Genomic DNA, 14,881 nt, shown 5'->3' on the forward strand with positions numbered 1-14,881 from the left:
GCAAACAGGGGTTAGGTGACTCGCCTAGGTTCACATAATTAGAAATTGTCTGAAGCTAGATTTGAACTCAGATCTTCCTGACTCCAGGTTCAATACTCGATCCACTGTTCCATATTATTTAATATGTGTAAGGGATTACTTCAATACCTCAAGCAGCTATGATTACGTTGATTCATGGCATACTATCTCCCCAGCACAGAGCTCAAACTCTGGAAGCCTTAGTTAGCAGTCTTTGTGAATGGCCATGGCTGAAAAAAATCTCAGCATTCAATGAGTGTTTTTCTAGTAATAGGTTACCCTTAAATTAGGTTAGGTCTATGATGGCAGAACCTTCATTTTTCCACCTTGTCTGCAAGCATGTTCTCCTTTATTCCCTGCATCACTCTTCATTTCTATCTCTTGCTCAGAGAAATTTAATCACATCAACACTCGCCAAATCTCTGAAAAGGGTGCACTAATGGATGAACTCCATTGTTCCATTCATCTAACTGCTTCCCAGTGGACAGCTCCCTTCCCTGGTCATCTACCCTATAGGCGTTTTCCCTATTGGGAATTTAGGCTCCTTAAGAGTAGGGATTGCCTCAGTTTCTGTATTTTTATCCCCAGCACTAAGCACAGTGCTTGGCACATAAACACTTAAAAAATGCTTTTAATTAATTGATTCATTCATTCAATGCAAGTTACCTCCAGACCATAATGACAGATTGGTCAGACTTATGGCATTGTATGTATGCAAAATATTTCAAAATTATTTTTGTTATCTTTCACTACAATAAAATAATGGTAATGTTAATTTTTAATATGAAATCTCCATTTTCTCCTAGAATATCTTTTAACCTTTACAATTTAATAAAAGGTCTCATCCTTTGAATTCTAATTGACAGAAATAAATTGTTGAATCCTAATACAGTTTTACTTGGTACATGTACTTAATTTAAAGCAACTGGGAAATAACCTTTCTAGTATATCTGACACCTTACCTAAAAGACCCTTTAATCTATCCTACTATTTTGCTGATCATAAAGCAATAAATGTAGAATTTGACAATGCTCCCCCTTGTCATAAACTATCTAATTATTGAAAATTAAATAAATCCCAGTAGAGGATGAATCATTAAATATATAGTAAATAATGAGGTTAATTAATTTAACCCTTTCTAATTAGGGAACTAATTAAATCAGAAAATTAAAACTGAAAAAAGACATTAAAATCAGTATGAATTAGAGCATTTAGGTGTACCAACTGTCTTTTCTGTCTTTACTAACTCCAGGTAGACAACTATTATTTATTTTAGCTACAAAAGTATAATCAGTGGAGTATTTTCAACCAAGTAGAAGAAGAGATAAGAATAAAATTTTCATATTAAATAGCATTTTAGAGTTTAACTGTTTTTCCTTGATGCTATTACATGTGAAACTAGATTATAAAAAGTAATTTAAAGTTTATTTTTTCTTAATCTTAATAATTTACAAATGTGACCCAGCTTGTCTGGCTTATTACACTTATTTGAAAATTGGCTAATATGAAAAACAAATTTTTTCACAAATGGCTTTTGGTAAAAAGACATTCTGGTAACTTTTTTTTTTTAATTAAAAGTTTTTACTATGAACTTAAACATTAATAAAAATAAGTATTCAATACCCCAAATCCAATTGTGTAATTGTAAACTTCTCTTAGTAAGAGTAAGGCTAGGTAAGAAATGAGGCAGAGAATGGTCTCTTTCACCTAGCGCCCCCACCCCCCCAATCAATCTGGGAGGGAAAGGCCCTCAGGATTTCTGGCCAAAACATAAACAATTGCTATTTATATTCACTCTGAGCCAATCAGGTCCCAAATTATGTCCTAGTAGGGCTTGGCCTGGGACCTATTGTTGGCCAATTAATGAGCTTGGCTCCCATCTGAAGGGCAATGAAGTTGTTGTTTGTCCTTTGCTCTGGAAGAGGACCATGACAGTAGGAAAGCGATGCCATGACTTGCAAGTGAATTGATGTACCCCAAGAAAGAAGGGCACTTAACTGTAGTAGTCAGTATTAGGGTCCCATAGGGAAACACAGAGGAAAATAGAGCTGAAGAGTTTATGGAAAGATGACCCCAGGGTCCAAATTATTTTTCACAGCTTTGATTCTGGTAATACAATTGATATATATGTGTGTGTGCGTGTGTGCGTGCGTGTGTGTATGTTGGGGGCAAGTGTTTTTTATGTGACTGATCTTGGAAATATTCTCACTGGAGGGAAATTTATGTGGATTCCCATAAGAGAATACTCATAGCCATGCTATCCTCAAATGGAGGCTTGGGGGGTGGGTGGGGGTGGCAGCAACCATAGCTCCACTTCCAACAATATTAATAGAACACAGCATGACTTTTAAAGTTTTTCATAACCTGCCCTTTCTCACTTTTCCAGTCTTCTCATACTCCCTTTCATGTACTCTGTGATACCGTGACATTGGCCTCCTTGCCAAATAAGACATTCCATCTCTCAGCTGCAGGCATTTTCACTGGCTAGCTTCCACACCTAGAATTCTTTCTCTCCTCTTGACTCTATCTTCTGATGCTTGAAGTCTGGTAAAGTCCACCTCCTCTGAGCAGCCTTTCCTGATTCTCCTTAATGAGAGTGTCTTTCCTCTATCATCTCCAGTTTATCTTGTATATAGCTTATTTGTACACAGTTGTTTGCATGTTAATGTCCCATTAGATTGTGAGTACTTTGAGAGCACTTTTTGCCTTTCTTTATGTTCTCAGGGCTTAGCACAGTTCCTGGCACATAGTAGGCATTTACCAAATGCTTGTTGACTTGATGGCACCCACTGAAGTTTCAAATGCTTTCTTGCCACAGGGTGTCTAGTTCTTGTACTTGGCCACAATTTAAGGGAAGCATCACCTGTAAGAAGGAAGGAAAAAGGAAACAAGTATTTATTGTTTACTGTGCTGAGCTCTAAGGATATAATACTAGAAAAGAGAAAGACAGTCCCTGCCCTCAGGGAATTTACACTGTAATGGCAGAAGACAACACACAAAAAGGCCTAAAGAGTGTGTGTGTGTGTGTGTGTGTGTGTGTGTGTGTGTGTAGTTGCATGAAGATATCCACAGTAGGGACATAATTTTGAAGTCTAGAAAATTGGAAACTGACTGGGAGAAGAAAGAAGGCATGGCTTTCAAAATGGAGGCTTAAGGAAGAACTCACCAATGGAAGATGGGGGTGGGGGGTGGCTTGTGGAGGGATATTTCAAGGTAAACAGACCACAGGCATGGTAAGATATTTCAGGGCCAGGTGGCCCCAGGTGCTAAAGGAAGTTCCAGAAGAGATGTGTTTTTGTAGTGCAGAAAGTCAGGAAAAGGGCCAGGAGGGGCTGATATGGATCAAAGACAGTAAGCCTGATCAAGGTTAACAGCCAGAATTCTAAGTCATCTGCAAATAGCTAAATGAATTTTCCTTCAAAATGTTAATATGCAATTCACTTACAATAATGAATAGAAATAACAGGCGCTTCCACATTCACATGGATACTGTACAAATGCTTTTGGCAAGTAGTACAACTCACAATGACATTTCTTTCTTAACCCTTGTTTGAGAGGCCACATGGCAAAGCTCTGAAGCATGATATATGCCACATTTATGGTTTTCTGAAGGCAGAGGTTTTATCCTTAGAATTTGGATTTTGTGTCTTTCTCAATGTGAGAAGATCAAAATGGGAGTTCTCAGTCTACAGATCCGTACTCATCAGGGCATTTCACCTAAAACAACCTCCGTTTAAAAGCAACATTTTCATAGAAGTAAGCCATTGAAGGTACACATTTCATAGTACTATGTGGAGTGTGTTTTCTTTTTCCCCTGCTGGTTCAGTAGGAATTAGACACATAGCTTCCAGCATTCTAGGAATACTGCCCATGAAGCTGATAATGCTGGGTTTTGCGAAGTAAGATATCCTATAAACAAAGAAACTGATTTGCCACAGGCAAACTGGGCACAATAGAATGAAAACTTTTAACTCTACAAAACAACCACAACAAACCAAAACAACTGGGGAAGCAAGTTGTATGGCTCTGGATTTGGAGACAGAGAGCCAGGTTTAAGTCTCACCTCAGACACTTACTAGGAGACACTGGGCAAATCATTTAATGTTCTGTGCCTTATTTTCCTCATTTGTAAAATGAGGTGGTTTGACTCACTGGCTTCTAAAGTCCCTTCAAGGTCTAAACTTATTCTGTAATAAGATCCTATGAAACCAAATCAACAAATACTGATTCTCCAAAACTGGAGGATATACCTTGTATATAACAGTCTCCTCCCTATCTCCTATACATGCCATGATGTTCTTGTCTCTGTGCTTTTGTGATACTCCCCTCCCTGGCCCCTTATTTCCTATCAATGCATTTTTCAAAATTCACAAATCCTACCTCCAATAAACCTTCCATGACTACTGTAGCCCACAGTTCTCTTTATTGAACTGCATTCATAACATACTTCACATTTTAGCACTTAATTTTCGAACACTTAATATTGTTTTGTGTGTTTATGTGGCTATATTTCCCATCTTACATTGTAAGACGAGACAGAACATGTATTCTATTTATTTTCTGTTCCTTAGTATGCCTAGGACAGCACTCGTTTCTGTATGTGTTCAACAAATGCTTCTTGATTGTTGTAATGTATTAGGAGTTTGCTATTTTAAAATTCTATTATGATTCTTTTGTAAAGCGAATAATTTCCCTAGAATTTCAAAGTCTAGATCTTGATACATTAAATTGAAATGTGTATCTGCATTTAGTCATTTTATAAATAATAAGTAATTTCTATTGTATTAGGTACTATGGAGAACAAGATGGTGTATATACATATGAAGGGGAAGCTAGGTAGCACGGTGGATAGAACACCAAGTCTGGAGACAGGAAGTTCTGAGTTCAAATCTAACCTCAGATGTTCATTAACTCTGTGACCCTGGGCAAGTCATTTACCTCTGTTTGTTTCAACTCATCTGTAAGATGAGCTGTAGAAAGAAATGGCAAACCACTCCAGTATCTTTGCCAAGAAAATGTGACCCCAAATGGGGTCACAAAGAGTCTGACACAACTGAAATGACTGAACAACAACAACAGCAACAGCATATAAAAGTGTGTAGGCACACAGAGCTAGTACATGATACTTTAAGATAACTATTAATTTCAATTTTTTTTGGTACCTTTGGCAAAGACTGATAAATAACCAGAATTCTTTTCCATTTCAAAAGAATGTTCTTTGGGTTCATGCGATTTTTCCTCTAAGTTGGTCCAATGTCTTTTTCGAAGAGAGCTACTTCACCGCTGGTCCCTGTGTGCAAAGCTAGTGTCTCTTCAGCTTTGGTTTCCCAGTTTCTCCACAGTTCTCATTTGACATTGTAGGTATATAAAAGTTAAACACAAGGAAACAGTGAGTTATGCTTTTACCAATGATCTTAATGCAGAATAGTGGCCTAAGTAGCCTACTGTCATACATTCCTTACATACGGTCAGCTCAGAGTCCTTGTGTTGGAATAAATCAACAAGCATTCGTTAAGTACCAAGTTTTTATATATCAGGTGCTGGGGTTAATAAGACAAAAACTGTTGCAATGCTTTTAGATTAATAGCTGTCTGCTAGGCTCTTGTATTAAGTGTATTGTATGCAACAGTAATGAGTTAGTTACCCAAGAATCTGAATCTGAAAATAGCTATCCAGTCCAAGATCTAATTGAAAAGCAAACAGAAAATGGAATCAAGGGAATATCGAGTTTTTTTGTGGAGGTGAAATGCTGTGGTGCTAACATAGCAGGTACCACATGTGCCTCTAATGCGGCTTGTTCACTCTGACCCAAGGGAAGCTTTTCTGAGCAACGTAAGATAGTCTTGGTGGTAGTGTCCAACCTCCTATAAACCTGGTTGTGTTTATATCATATCTTGAACTGTCAGTAATACTAGTTCAAGTCTATGTCTGCATGGAAACTAAATCAACGAGGCAGCTAGTGTGAGAGTTGTTGAAAACCCCCTACTTATACCTATTGTACATATTCAGGCAAAAGTTTATTTTGGGTTATTCAGATAATAGCCTGGAATCTCCATTTTTCTTTCCCTGTGTAGATTTAGCCTGTAGTTAAAAAACCACCACCACCACCACCACCAACAACAACAAAAACCTCTTGATTTCTAAGTTCTCACTGACTTTCTCAGAAAGTTTAGCTAACTTAGTTATTTGACCTGAAGCTTATTTTGTAGATTAGAAAATTGCGGGGAAAGGGGCAGACTATTTACTTATAGTATCTAATGAACTGGAAAGGGGGAAAAGAGAAAGGAACAAGCTTTTATTAAGCCCCTACTATGTGTCAAGTCCTATGCTAAGTGCTTTACAGATGTTATTTCATTTGAACTGATTCAGAGATTGGAAAGTTGCTCATACCATGCTGATCTGTATTCCACTAAATGACCAGGCCTAGAAAATCGTACTTGGTGAAACCTGGTGATTTTAAAGCTTAGGGTAGCCCAGCAAATATGTAAAAAAAGAAATGCAAAATACTCCAATAAACTAAAAGTAGTAAGTCTTCTTCCACAGTTGTTCATGTTATATGAGACACTCTAATTAAATAGCCATGTGCTCTGGTTGTGGTTGTGTCGTTTAGCCTTCTTTCTCAAAGAGGACCATGGCATCAGGGAGATGATGACACGACATGCAACAGAATTGGATTTGAGTGAAGGAGGGCTGTACAAAGTCACCAGCCTCACTTTCTCCTCCAGAGCCATCTGGGTCCAATGGCCACATATAGATCAGGATGACTGGAGATGGCTCAGGATGCAGTGGAAGACATTGGCCTTTTGAAGCTGTCTTTTCAGTTTCTTACTCTGAGTGAGGAAACACCCATTTAGTGAATAAGCCTCTTTAAGAAGTGAGTAAAGTGGGGTAGCTAGATGGCGCAGTGGATAGAGCACCAGCCCGGAAGTCAGGAGGACCTGAGTTCAAATCTGGCCTCAGACCAAACACCTGACACTTACTAGCTGTGTGACCCTGGGCAAGTCACTTAATCCCAACTGCCTAAAAAAAAAAAACCAAAACAAAACAAAAGAAGTGAGTAAAGGGATAGCTCCTTTAATTAAAAAAAAAATCAAACTAGGAGGGGAAGACTCTCAGGGTTGCTGGCCAAAAGAGAAACAGTTACTATATATATTCACTCTGATCCAGGAGGGCCTAAAAAATAACCATTAAAATGCTGGTTGGGCAGGGACCTATCGCTGTCCAATCAATGAGATCCAAACCCAGGGTTTAAGGCACGGTCTTTGAGAACAATCTGGCCAGTAAACCCCGAGTTAATGAGGCAGGTTTTAGCCATCAAAATTTAACTTCCTTTGGGCAGAATACCCTCAGGTAAAGCGATGCACTAATTTATGTTGAGAGGATAATAATCTCTATCTATTTTGAGGTCTTGGAATATAGCCATTTTATTTTAAAAAGTCTCTGTGGAGACAATTTTGTTAGCTTTATGGCTTAATTTTTTTAAATAGAATTTTGTTTCCAGTCCTTTTTTTCCCAATGCTTTTAGGCAGGGTTATTCTTCATGATGTCAGTTCTGTGGACTTTATTTTTCCTACTTGCCTAGCACATCTACTCTCCGAATGAAATTAGATTTTGTCTCAAGATTTTTATTTATCATAACTGGCCAAGAGGAACAGTCTTGGTCATGATTGACACACTCTTAATGAACACCTTCTTTGCTTGAAACTGGTTTGACTCTGGTCCTCCGTGGTGATGGCTCCCTATGATTTAAACGTGTGCAGCACACTGACCTTGCATAGTTAGCATCTGATATTTTACAAAATCTGACAGGTTGATGGGATTTTAAATATCAGATGGACACCTTAGTCCTACAATTTACCTTACTGAATAAATATTGAAAGTCAAAGAGGTGGTAGCCTTGTTCTGCTGTAGAAAAAGCTACAAGGGTTCTTCTTTTAAAAAATCCAATCAAATACTTGTTTGAGTTGTTGTACCTTAAGTCTTTCAGTTTAAAATCTTATAGATCTAGGCTGTGCCTAACCAAGCAAAGCAGAAAGCCAGGCAATTATCTTTTCAAAAAAGATTTTGACATCTTTTGCTTTTTTTCATCAATTATTTCCCAATATCCTTGTTATCCCCCAAAGAACCTACCCTTATTTTTAACAATAAATTTTTACATGCATTTATAATATCCATTAAACATACAAAAAAACCCAATGAAAATTAAAACTCTCATAATAAACATGCATAATCCAACAAAACAAGTTCCCCCACTAGTAAGCCTGAAAACGAACGTCTCTGCATTTTAAGTTTATCACTTCTCCAGCAGGAGATAGGGAAGTGGTGTGCTTCGACTTCAGTCTTCTGGACTCATAATTTAGCATTGCTTTGTTTTAAAGTGTAAAGTTCTAATCTTTCAAAATAGTTTTTCTCTGTAATGTTTTCTCTGTATAAACTGTTCTAGTTCTGTTCACTTAGCTCCGTATCAGTGCAGAGAAGTCTTCCCAGGTTCCTCTGAATCTATTTTGCTGTTTCTTACGGCACATATTCCATCACACTAATATGTCATTTTAAAAAAAGCCACTCCCTAATTGCAGGATAGTTCCTTAGTTTCCCATTTTTGGCTACTATGGAAACAGTTGTTATACTTTTGTACATATAGGTCCCTTTCCTCTTTCTTTGATCTCTGGTGTAAAAGCCCAGTAGCTGGATAACTTTTGAGGCTGGACCAATAATTCACAGCTCCACAAATAATGCATTAGTGGGTCTGTTTTTCCACAGCAAGTCAGTCAGTAAACATTTATTAAGCACTTACTATTAACTATGCTAAGCACAGTCTCTCCAACTTAACATTTTTTTTGTTTTTGTTATCATTACCAGTGTAATGTATGAAGTGTAACAGAAGCAAAACCGATTTACATTGTTCAGTCTCCATGACCCCATTTGGGGTTTCTTGGCAAGTGTACTGATGTACTTTGCCATTTCCTTCTCCAGCTCATCTTTCAGGTGAGGAAACTGAGGCAAACAGGGTTAAATGACCTGCCCAAGGTCATCCAGCTAGAAGCTTCTTGAGGCCAGTTTTGGAGTCAGGAAGCTGAGTCCTCCTGAGTCCAAGACCCATGTTCTATCCACCTTGCTACCTAGCTACCCTGACAAATACAGCAACCCTGACAATGTGAAATACTTCCTATCTAAAAATCTCCTATCCTTTTACCAAGAGGATGTTTATATGATAAATATGGATACAGACCACTGCTTACAGATATCTTTTAGGGTAATTTCCATGTACTTTATTATATATATGTATATTGTTCTCCTTGTCCTTTTCTTCCTTTTACAGCAGCTCATGTTTTCCCATGCTTCTCTGTACTTTTATAGTTGTCATTTCTTATGGTGCTATTGATTATATTTTATCACATTCATTTGCCATAATTTGTTCAGCTACTCCCCAATCTGTACTTGGAGTATCAATTTTTTCTTTGCTACCACAAAAGGTATTGCTTTAGATATTCTGATATATGCAACATGTTTCTGTCAGCTATTATCTGAGAGACAGCATGTCATGTTGGATACAGAGCCAGCCCTGGAATCAGAAAAACCTGAGTTCAATTCTCACTGTTGTCACCTTCTGGCTGCGACTCTGGGCAAGTCACTTAACCCCTAGGTGTTCTAGGCACCTTAACTTGGGGTTTCTGAATTTATTAAAAAAAATATTATCACTGTATTTCAACATAATTGGTTTCCTTTGTGTTTTATTTTATGCATTTTAGAATTGTTCTGAGAAGAGGTCCATAAGTTTCAGTAGGCTGACAAAGGGGTCCATGATACCAAAAAAAATGTTAAAAATACATAATTTGCAGATCTACATTTGCTTTTACTTTTGGAACTAGTGTACCCATCTCCTCCTCCCTCCCCTGTATCAGAGAGGAATGATAGTAATAATGGCCAATTTTTAAAATGGATGAAGGAATGAATTAATCTGTTAAGTGATACAGAGTAACTTTTAAAAAAATCTTGATTAAAGGATTTAAATTATTTTTCTCTTGCTTTCACCAAACACATATGCCTCAAATTAGTTTTCTGTTTGCCATATGAAAAGTTCTAGGAGGAATTGTTTGTACTTTCATAGAATAATGGTGGTTCAGTGAGTCAATAGGAAGGAAAGATCACTGTGAAAAAAATTTGATAGCTAAAACATCAAGAAATTACCTTAAGAGATTACTAGCCTATGATTTGTGGTTAGACTGAAAGTAAAGTGAAATGCAGGGGTTGTATTATTGGCTGGGGTTTTCAGACTTTGTCACAAAAGATTCGAGACTATGTTGTTACTACTTCCATAAAGGACATATTTATTATACCTACTATAGAAGTTAGAGAGACAAAACAATTAAACAGTTCTTATTCACAAAAAATTATGTTCTATTTGGGAGTACGTGTTGTATGTGACTTATTGTGGAAGGGGCAAAAAAAAAGTAAAATGTACTTGAAGGATCTATGATTTCGTGTTCCCTCCAGTTATTCATACTGCAACTAAACAAAAGAAATGGAAATTTAGTCACCAGAGATTTAAGCATACAAAAGTATCCTGAATCACGTTGCTCACTGACATTAGGAATTAAACAAGCATCCTTCCTTGTCTTGTGGGGGTGTAAATTTCTTTACTGCTGGTGATACTTTATTAGCTGTATATGAGTGTTTCAAAGCAGTTACAGACTTCTTTGGTGTCCTCGTGTCCAATGGTTTACACGTCACAATCCACCCTTTGGGATGGTGTCATCTCAAAGTTCTAAACTTTGTTTTGGTTTGGTTGTGCTCCTATTCTGGGTTACCTAGATTTCAGAGTTCGGTAAACAGAGGTCACTGCCAGAACTCGAGGTGCGGAAAGGAAAGCTGCGGAGCTTCTGGTCTTTGAATGAAGTAGCACCGATGAGCCGCGGACAGCAGAGAGGAGGTTCGGGGATGCGGGGCCAAGCAGAACCACCCACCCACTGGTTGGGGAAGAAGGCAGGGAGCAGGCACTTGAAGGCCCGAGGGGCTGGGGGGCCTCGGACGCGGCGGCAAACAATTAGGTCCTTAGGAATTCTTGGTACTTAATACAAAACCTCAAGCCCCTCCGCATGAAGAACCCCGGGCGGGGGCGGACAGCAAGGCGAGGCTAAGGGACCGTGGCTCCGCTCCCTCCCCTCCCCGCGCAGTGGTCGCCGGGTCAGCAATGGTGGCCGGCGGCTCAACCCCCACCGCGGGCCCCTGGGCTGCACGTGAGCAGCAAAGCAGGCCACATGGGGCGCCTTTGGGCTCGGGTCCCCCCCCACCCCCCCGATGGGCGGCAGAGGCGCAGGTCCCGGTCACTTCCTGCGGGAAAAAGGCGGGACAACTGTTGCTCCCCGTCTGACCGCCGGGAAGCAGGGAGGGGAGTCCCTCAAGGTCACACACACGCGTGTCCCAGGGAGACAACCTCCCCCCTCCTCGCTCCGACTCCACCCCGGCCTCCTTCAGTTTGGGCCGTTCCTTCGCGCCGGAGTGTGGCGTGGCGGAGTCCTGAACTTGTACGAACCCCGTTCTCCTAATCCTTTTTGGGGGTCTCAGCGACTCAGGAGCTTCGGTTAGCGACTGGGGCTGGCCAGAAGCGCACAAAGGCTTCAAGTCCTGGGTTCGAGAACCCAATACAATGGCCCGAGGTCCCCGACCCCCAGTTCCTACCCCACCTCCTCCTTCACCTCCACCTCCTCCTTCACCTCCACCTCCTCCCCAGCCTGGGCTTGACAGCCGGGCTGGTCCTGACCCCCGCGGGCCCCCGCCGGCGCTCCGCCCCTTCCGCCCCGCGCCTGCGCTGCCCAGGGTGAGTGTGTGAGGGAACGTGTGTTGATGGGAGGGGCTGCCCTACCCCCTTTCCCCGGGATCCGCTCACTCTTGCCCCAACGTGGGGGTGTCGAGGCTACTCGAGCCCTCAGGTCCCGCCGGTGAGAGGCCTGGCCCTGGGCCTGCTGGCTTTCCTTTAGAAGCGGGGTAGGCGAGGAAGCCGCCTCCGCACCCCTTGCTCCAGGGAGGAGGCGGTGGGAGCCGCTGGCCGCCCGGCTCCCCTTTCCCGTGTCCCCCTTGCTCTCCTGAGGGGAATGGTGTGCCCCGCAGGGCGCGCGCTGCTCCCGCGCTTTGGCCGTTCTGAGAGGGAGGGGGGAAAGGAGGAGGAGGAGGAGGAGGGAGGGAGGAGGGGGGGAACCGGACCCCGATTCGTAAAGACTCCGCTGGGACCGGACTACCTGGGCCGTATAAGCCGGGGGTGAAGTCAGGGTGCGCGCGGGCCGAAGTGGGCCTCGCTGGGGGGGTGGGGGGTGGGGTTGGGGTGGGTGCCATCGTTGATTCTTCCGGATCCAGGGAAGCCAGCCGAGCCGCCGGGATCATGTCGGACGAGGAGTTGAAAGTTCCCGAGGAAATGTTCAAAGAGGTCAAATTTTACGCGGTGGGAGACATCGATCCCAAGGTACCGCATCCGCTTACTCTGCTCGGCTCCTCTTCCGTTACCTCCTCCACTCCCCCCTCCCACCCGCGACCCACTCCGGGTGGATGTGTACCCTCCTTAACACCTTCCACCCCCTCTCGCTCCCCTTCCCCCCCGTCTGCGGCCGTACCATTGTCGAGGTGGTCTCGCGCCGGCCTGCCCGGGCTGGGGAAAAGAAGGCTGGTCTCGCGCCGGCCTCGCGCCGGCGCAAGGGGCCCCTGGGTGGCTGAAGGAGGAGGGTGAGCGCGAGGGCCGGGCTCGCGCCTGCTCCGCGCTCGCCGGCGGCCGGGCGGGGGGAGCGTGCTGTGGACGAGGCGAGGTTCTCTCGCCGCCGGCTCGGGGGCTCGGAGGAGGAGGAGGAGGCGCTGAAGAAGGAGGAGGAGGGGAGCGGACGGGGTCACGCTGGCGCCGTGGACTGCCCAACTCGGGGAAGAGAACAGGAGCGTTTGGGGGCGAGCCGGCTCTCCCTGACTGGTGGAGGCGGCGGCGGCGGCTTCTGCGCAGCAGCCGCCTCGGGCCCGGGGGTTGTTTAGCGGGGCTGCCGCGCCTCTTGGAGCGGGCAGGGGAGCTCGGGCCTAGCTGTCCCCGGCTGCCGCCTGACGTCGCGCTTTGACGGGGGAACCCGGCGCTTTGCTCGATAGTGAGTAGCTCTCCTGCCTTAGTGCGCACCTGCTTCGTACTTCTGTGAAATCTGTGTGGGGATGCCCGGGATTCCCGATCGGAGGAGCCTCGTCCTTCTCAAGCGGGCCGTGCGGCTCGGGCGGCTGTCTGGACGGCCTCGGGGTCGGGGCGGACTGAGGGAGGGACGGGGGTCACCGGCCTGGCGATGGTCCTGACTCGGGCACAATCTACAAGTGGGAGCACGGGTTTGCGCTAGGCCGGGAGCTTTCCCCAGGGCAGAAGGTTCTTCACCTGAAGGCTGGGAACTTTTTTTTTTAATGGTAACTATTTCAATACAGTCGGCCTTTTTGGTAACCCTGTGTATTTTATTTTTCTAAAAATAGTCTCTTTACCTGACTATCAGGAGGTCCATGACAAAGAAAGGTTAAGGACCTTCTCTAGGCACTGCTGTCAGTCTTGTCTGCTACCTTTTATCTAGCTCCTACAGTGTGGGGGCACTCTGCTAAAGTGTACAAAGAAAGGGAGAAAACGGTCCCTGCTCTCAAGGAGCTTACAAGCTAATGTCAAATCTATAGGTGCCTTTATAAAGATAGGATGTATGTGTTTTGTCCATGTAGATATATGTGTGTATGTATGCCCCTGTAGCCATAATTTAGCCAGCTAAAATGAATTTGGATGTATTTTCTTGCTTAAAAGCTATGAACCAGATTTTACAGATAATTAGCGGCTGTCAGATGGCCAGAAAAAAAAAAGCTACTTTCTTTGGATTTTAGTATTATAGGTTTCTTTATAAACAGGTTTTTTTTTTAGAAATAAATGTTATGGTCCAGTTAAGAAGTTTTAGGAAAATACTCAAAATTTAACACCACCAGCTTATCACTAAATAGATGGTTATTGGAGTTTTATTCCATACATAGGGAAATTGAATTATTACCCAGTTTTCTAAATAATTTACCCTTATTGTTAAAAGGTCATGATGAGGCTGTACCAGATGTCATGTGATCTCTTCCAATTTTGTTCCCTCATTTCTTGAAATAAATTTTTTTTTGCAATTTATTTTGTATAGATATCTTTGGTGTAAAGGAAAAGATAAGACTTAACTTCAAGGACTTTACAGTTAAAACCATTTAGATGAAGGGTGCATAGTTACTGAAAGAGAATTGGAAAGGAAGAAAAAGGGAGAGTTGTTGGAATGACTGATGGTTATATTTTAGTGATAATTATGTTTCTATCATAACCTCTTGTAGCAGTTTACTCTTGGATGAAGAATTCGTCAATTAATTTGACTTTATCTTTTTTTTTAACTTTAGCTTATGAAGTAGATTCAGTATGCTTGTGTTTTGTCTTTTGTAGTTTCTTCGTATCATTAACTTCTTAAAATTGCAGATTAATACTTCAAGTTTAAAGATTGGATAGAATTATAAAAATTATTAAATATGTATGTAATGCCTGTAAATACAATCATATATCACTATATCTCATGCCAAAATAAATGTGGGGGTGAAAAGTACCATATGGAATGCCACAGGAAAGAGGAAAAAATAGAATATTTAAAAAATAAAACTTAAGGGAAATTTAGTAAGTACTTTTGATAGGAATCTTTCAGAAAGGGTAGGGAAAACTTTATCATGTACTTTCTTTGTCATTACAAGTATAGTAGTGATTGTTTTCATCTTGTTACTTTTATTAGAACTTTCACATTTATTTTAAAAGCACATTAAGGAAGCATGGTGGTGCAGTGGAAAAGAATACTGTATTTGGAGTTAG

At 42.1% G+C, this 14,881-nt stretch overlaps 2 protein-coding genes across 4 annotated transcripts in view; one reads left to right on the plus strand and one right to left on the minus strand.

The window, feature by feature from the left end:
- Positions 1-631: 631 nt before the first annotated feature.
- Positions 632-12,396, minus strand: LOC144455836 (uncharacterized). Its single transcript, XM_078149743.1, has 4 exons — positions 12,215-12,396; positions 11,937-12,156; positions 5,181-11,877; positions 632-2,881 (listed from the first exon to the last, which is right to left on the minus strand). The coding sequence occupies exons 1-3, from the start codon at positions 12,394-12,396 to the stop codon at positions 11,101-11,103; spliced, it is 1,179 nt and encodes a 392-aa protein (XP_078005869.1). The 3' UTR covers positions 632-2,881; positions 5,181-11,100.
- PAXIP1 (PAX interacting protein 1) overlaps positions 12,334-14,881 on the plus strand; it is an 88,681-nt gene continuing 86,133 nt past the window's right edge. For 2 of the 3 annotated variants that reach the window (XM_078152621.1, XM_078152627.1), the window contains exon 1: positions 12,334-12,475. In XM_078152621.1, coding sequence (XP_078008747.1) covers positions 12,395-12,475 — 81 coding nt within the window. In that variant the 5' untranslated portion in view covers positions 12,334-12,394. Of the gene's footprint in view, positions 12,476-12,985; positions 13,134-14,881 lie in introns of those variants that run through there. The other variant, XM_078152623.1, reaches the window with a different exon arrangement.

This window comes from Phascolarctos cinereus, unplaced genomic scaffold (genome assembly GCF_003287225.1).
Source record: "Phascolarctos cinereus isolate Bilbo 61053 unplaced genomic scaffold, phaCin_HiC Scaffold_1;HRSCAF=81, whole genome shotgun sequence".
NCBI classification, from domain to species: Eukaryota; Metazoa; Chordata; class Mammalia; order Diprotodontia; family Phascolarctidae; genus Phascolarctos; species Phascolarctos cinereus.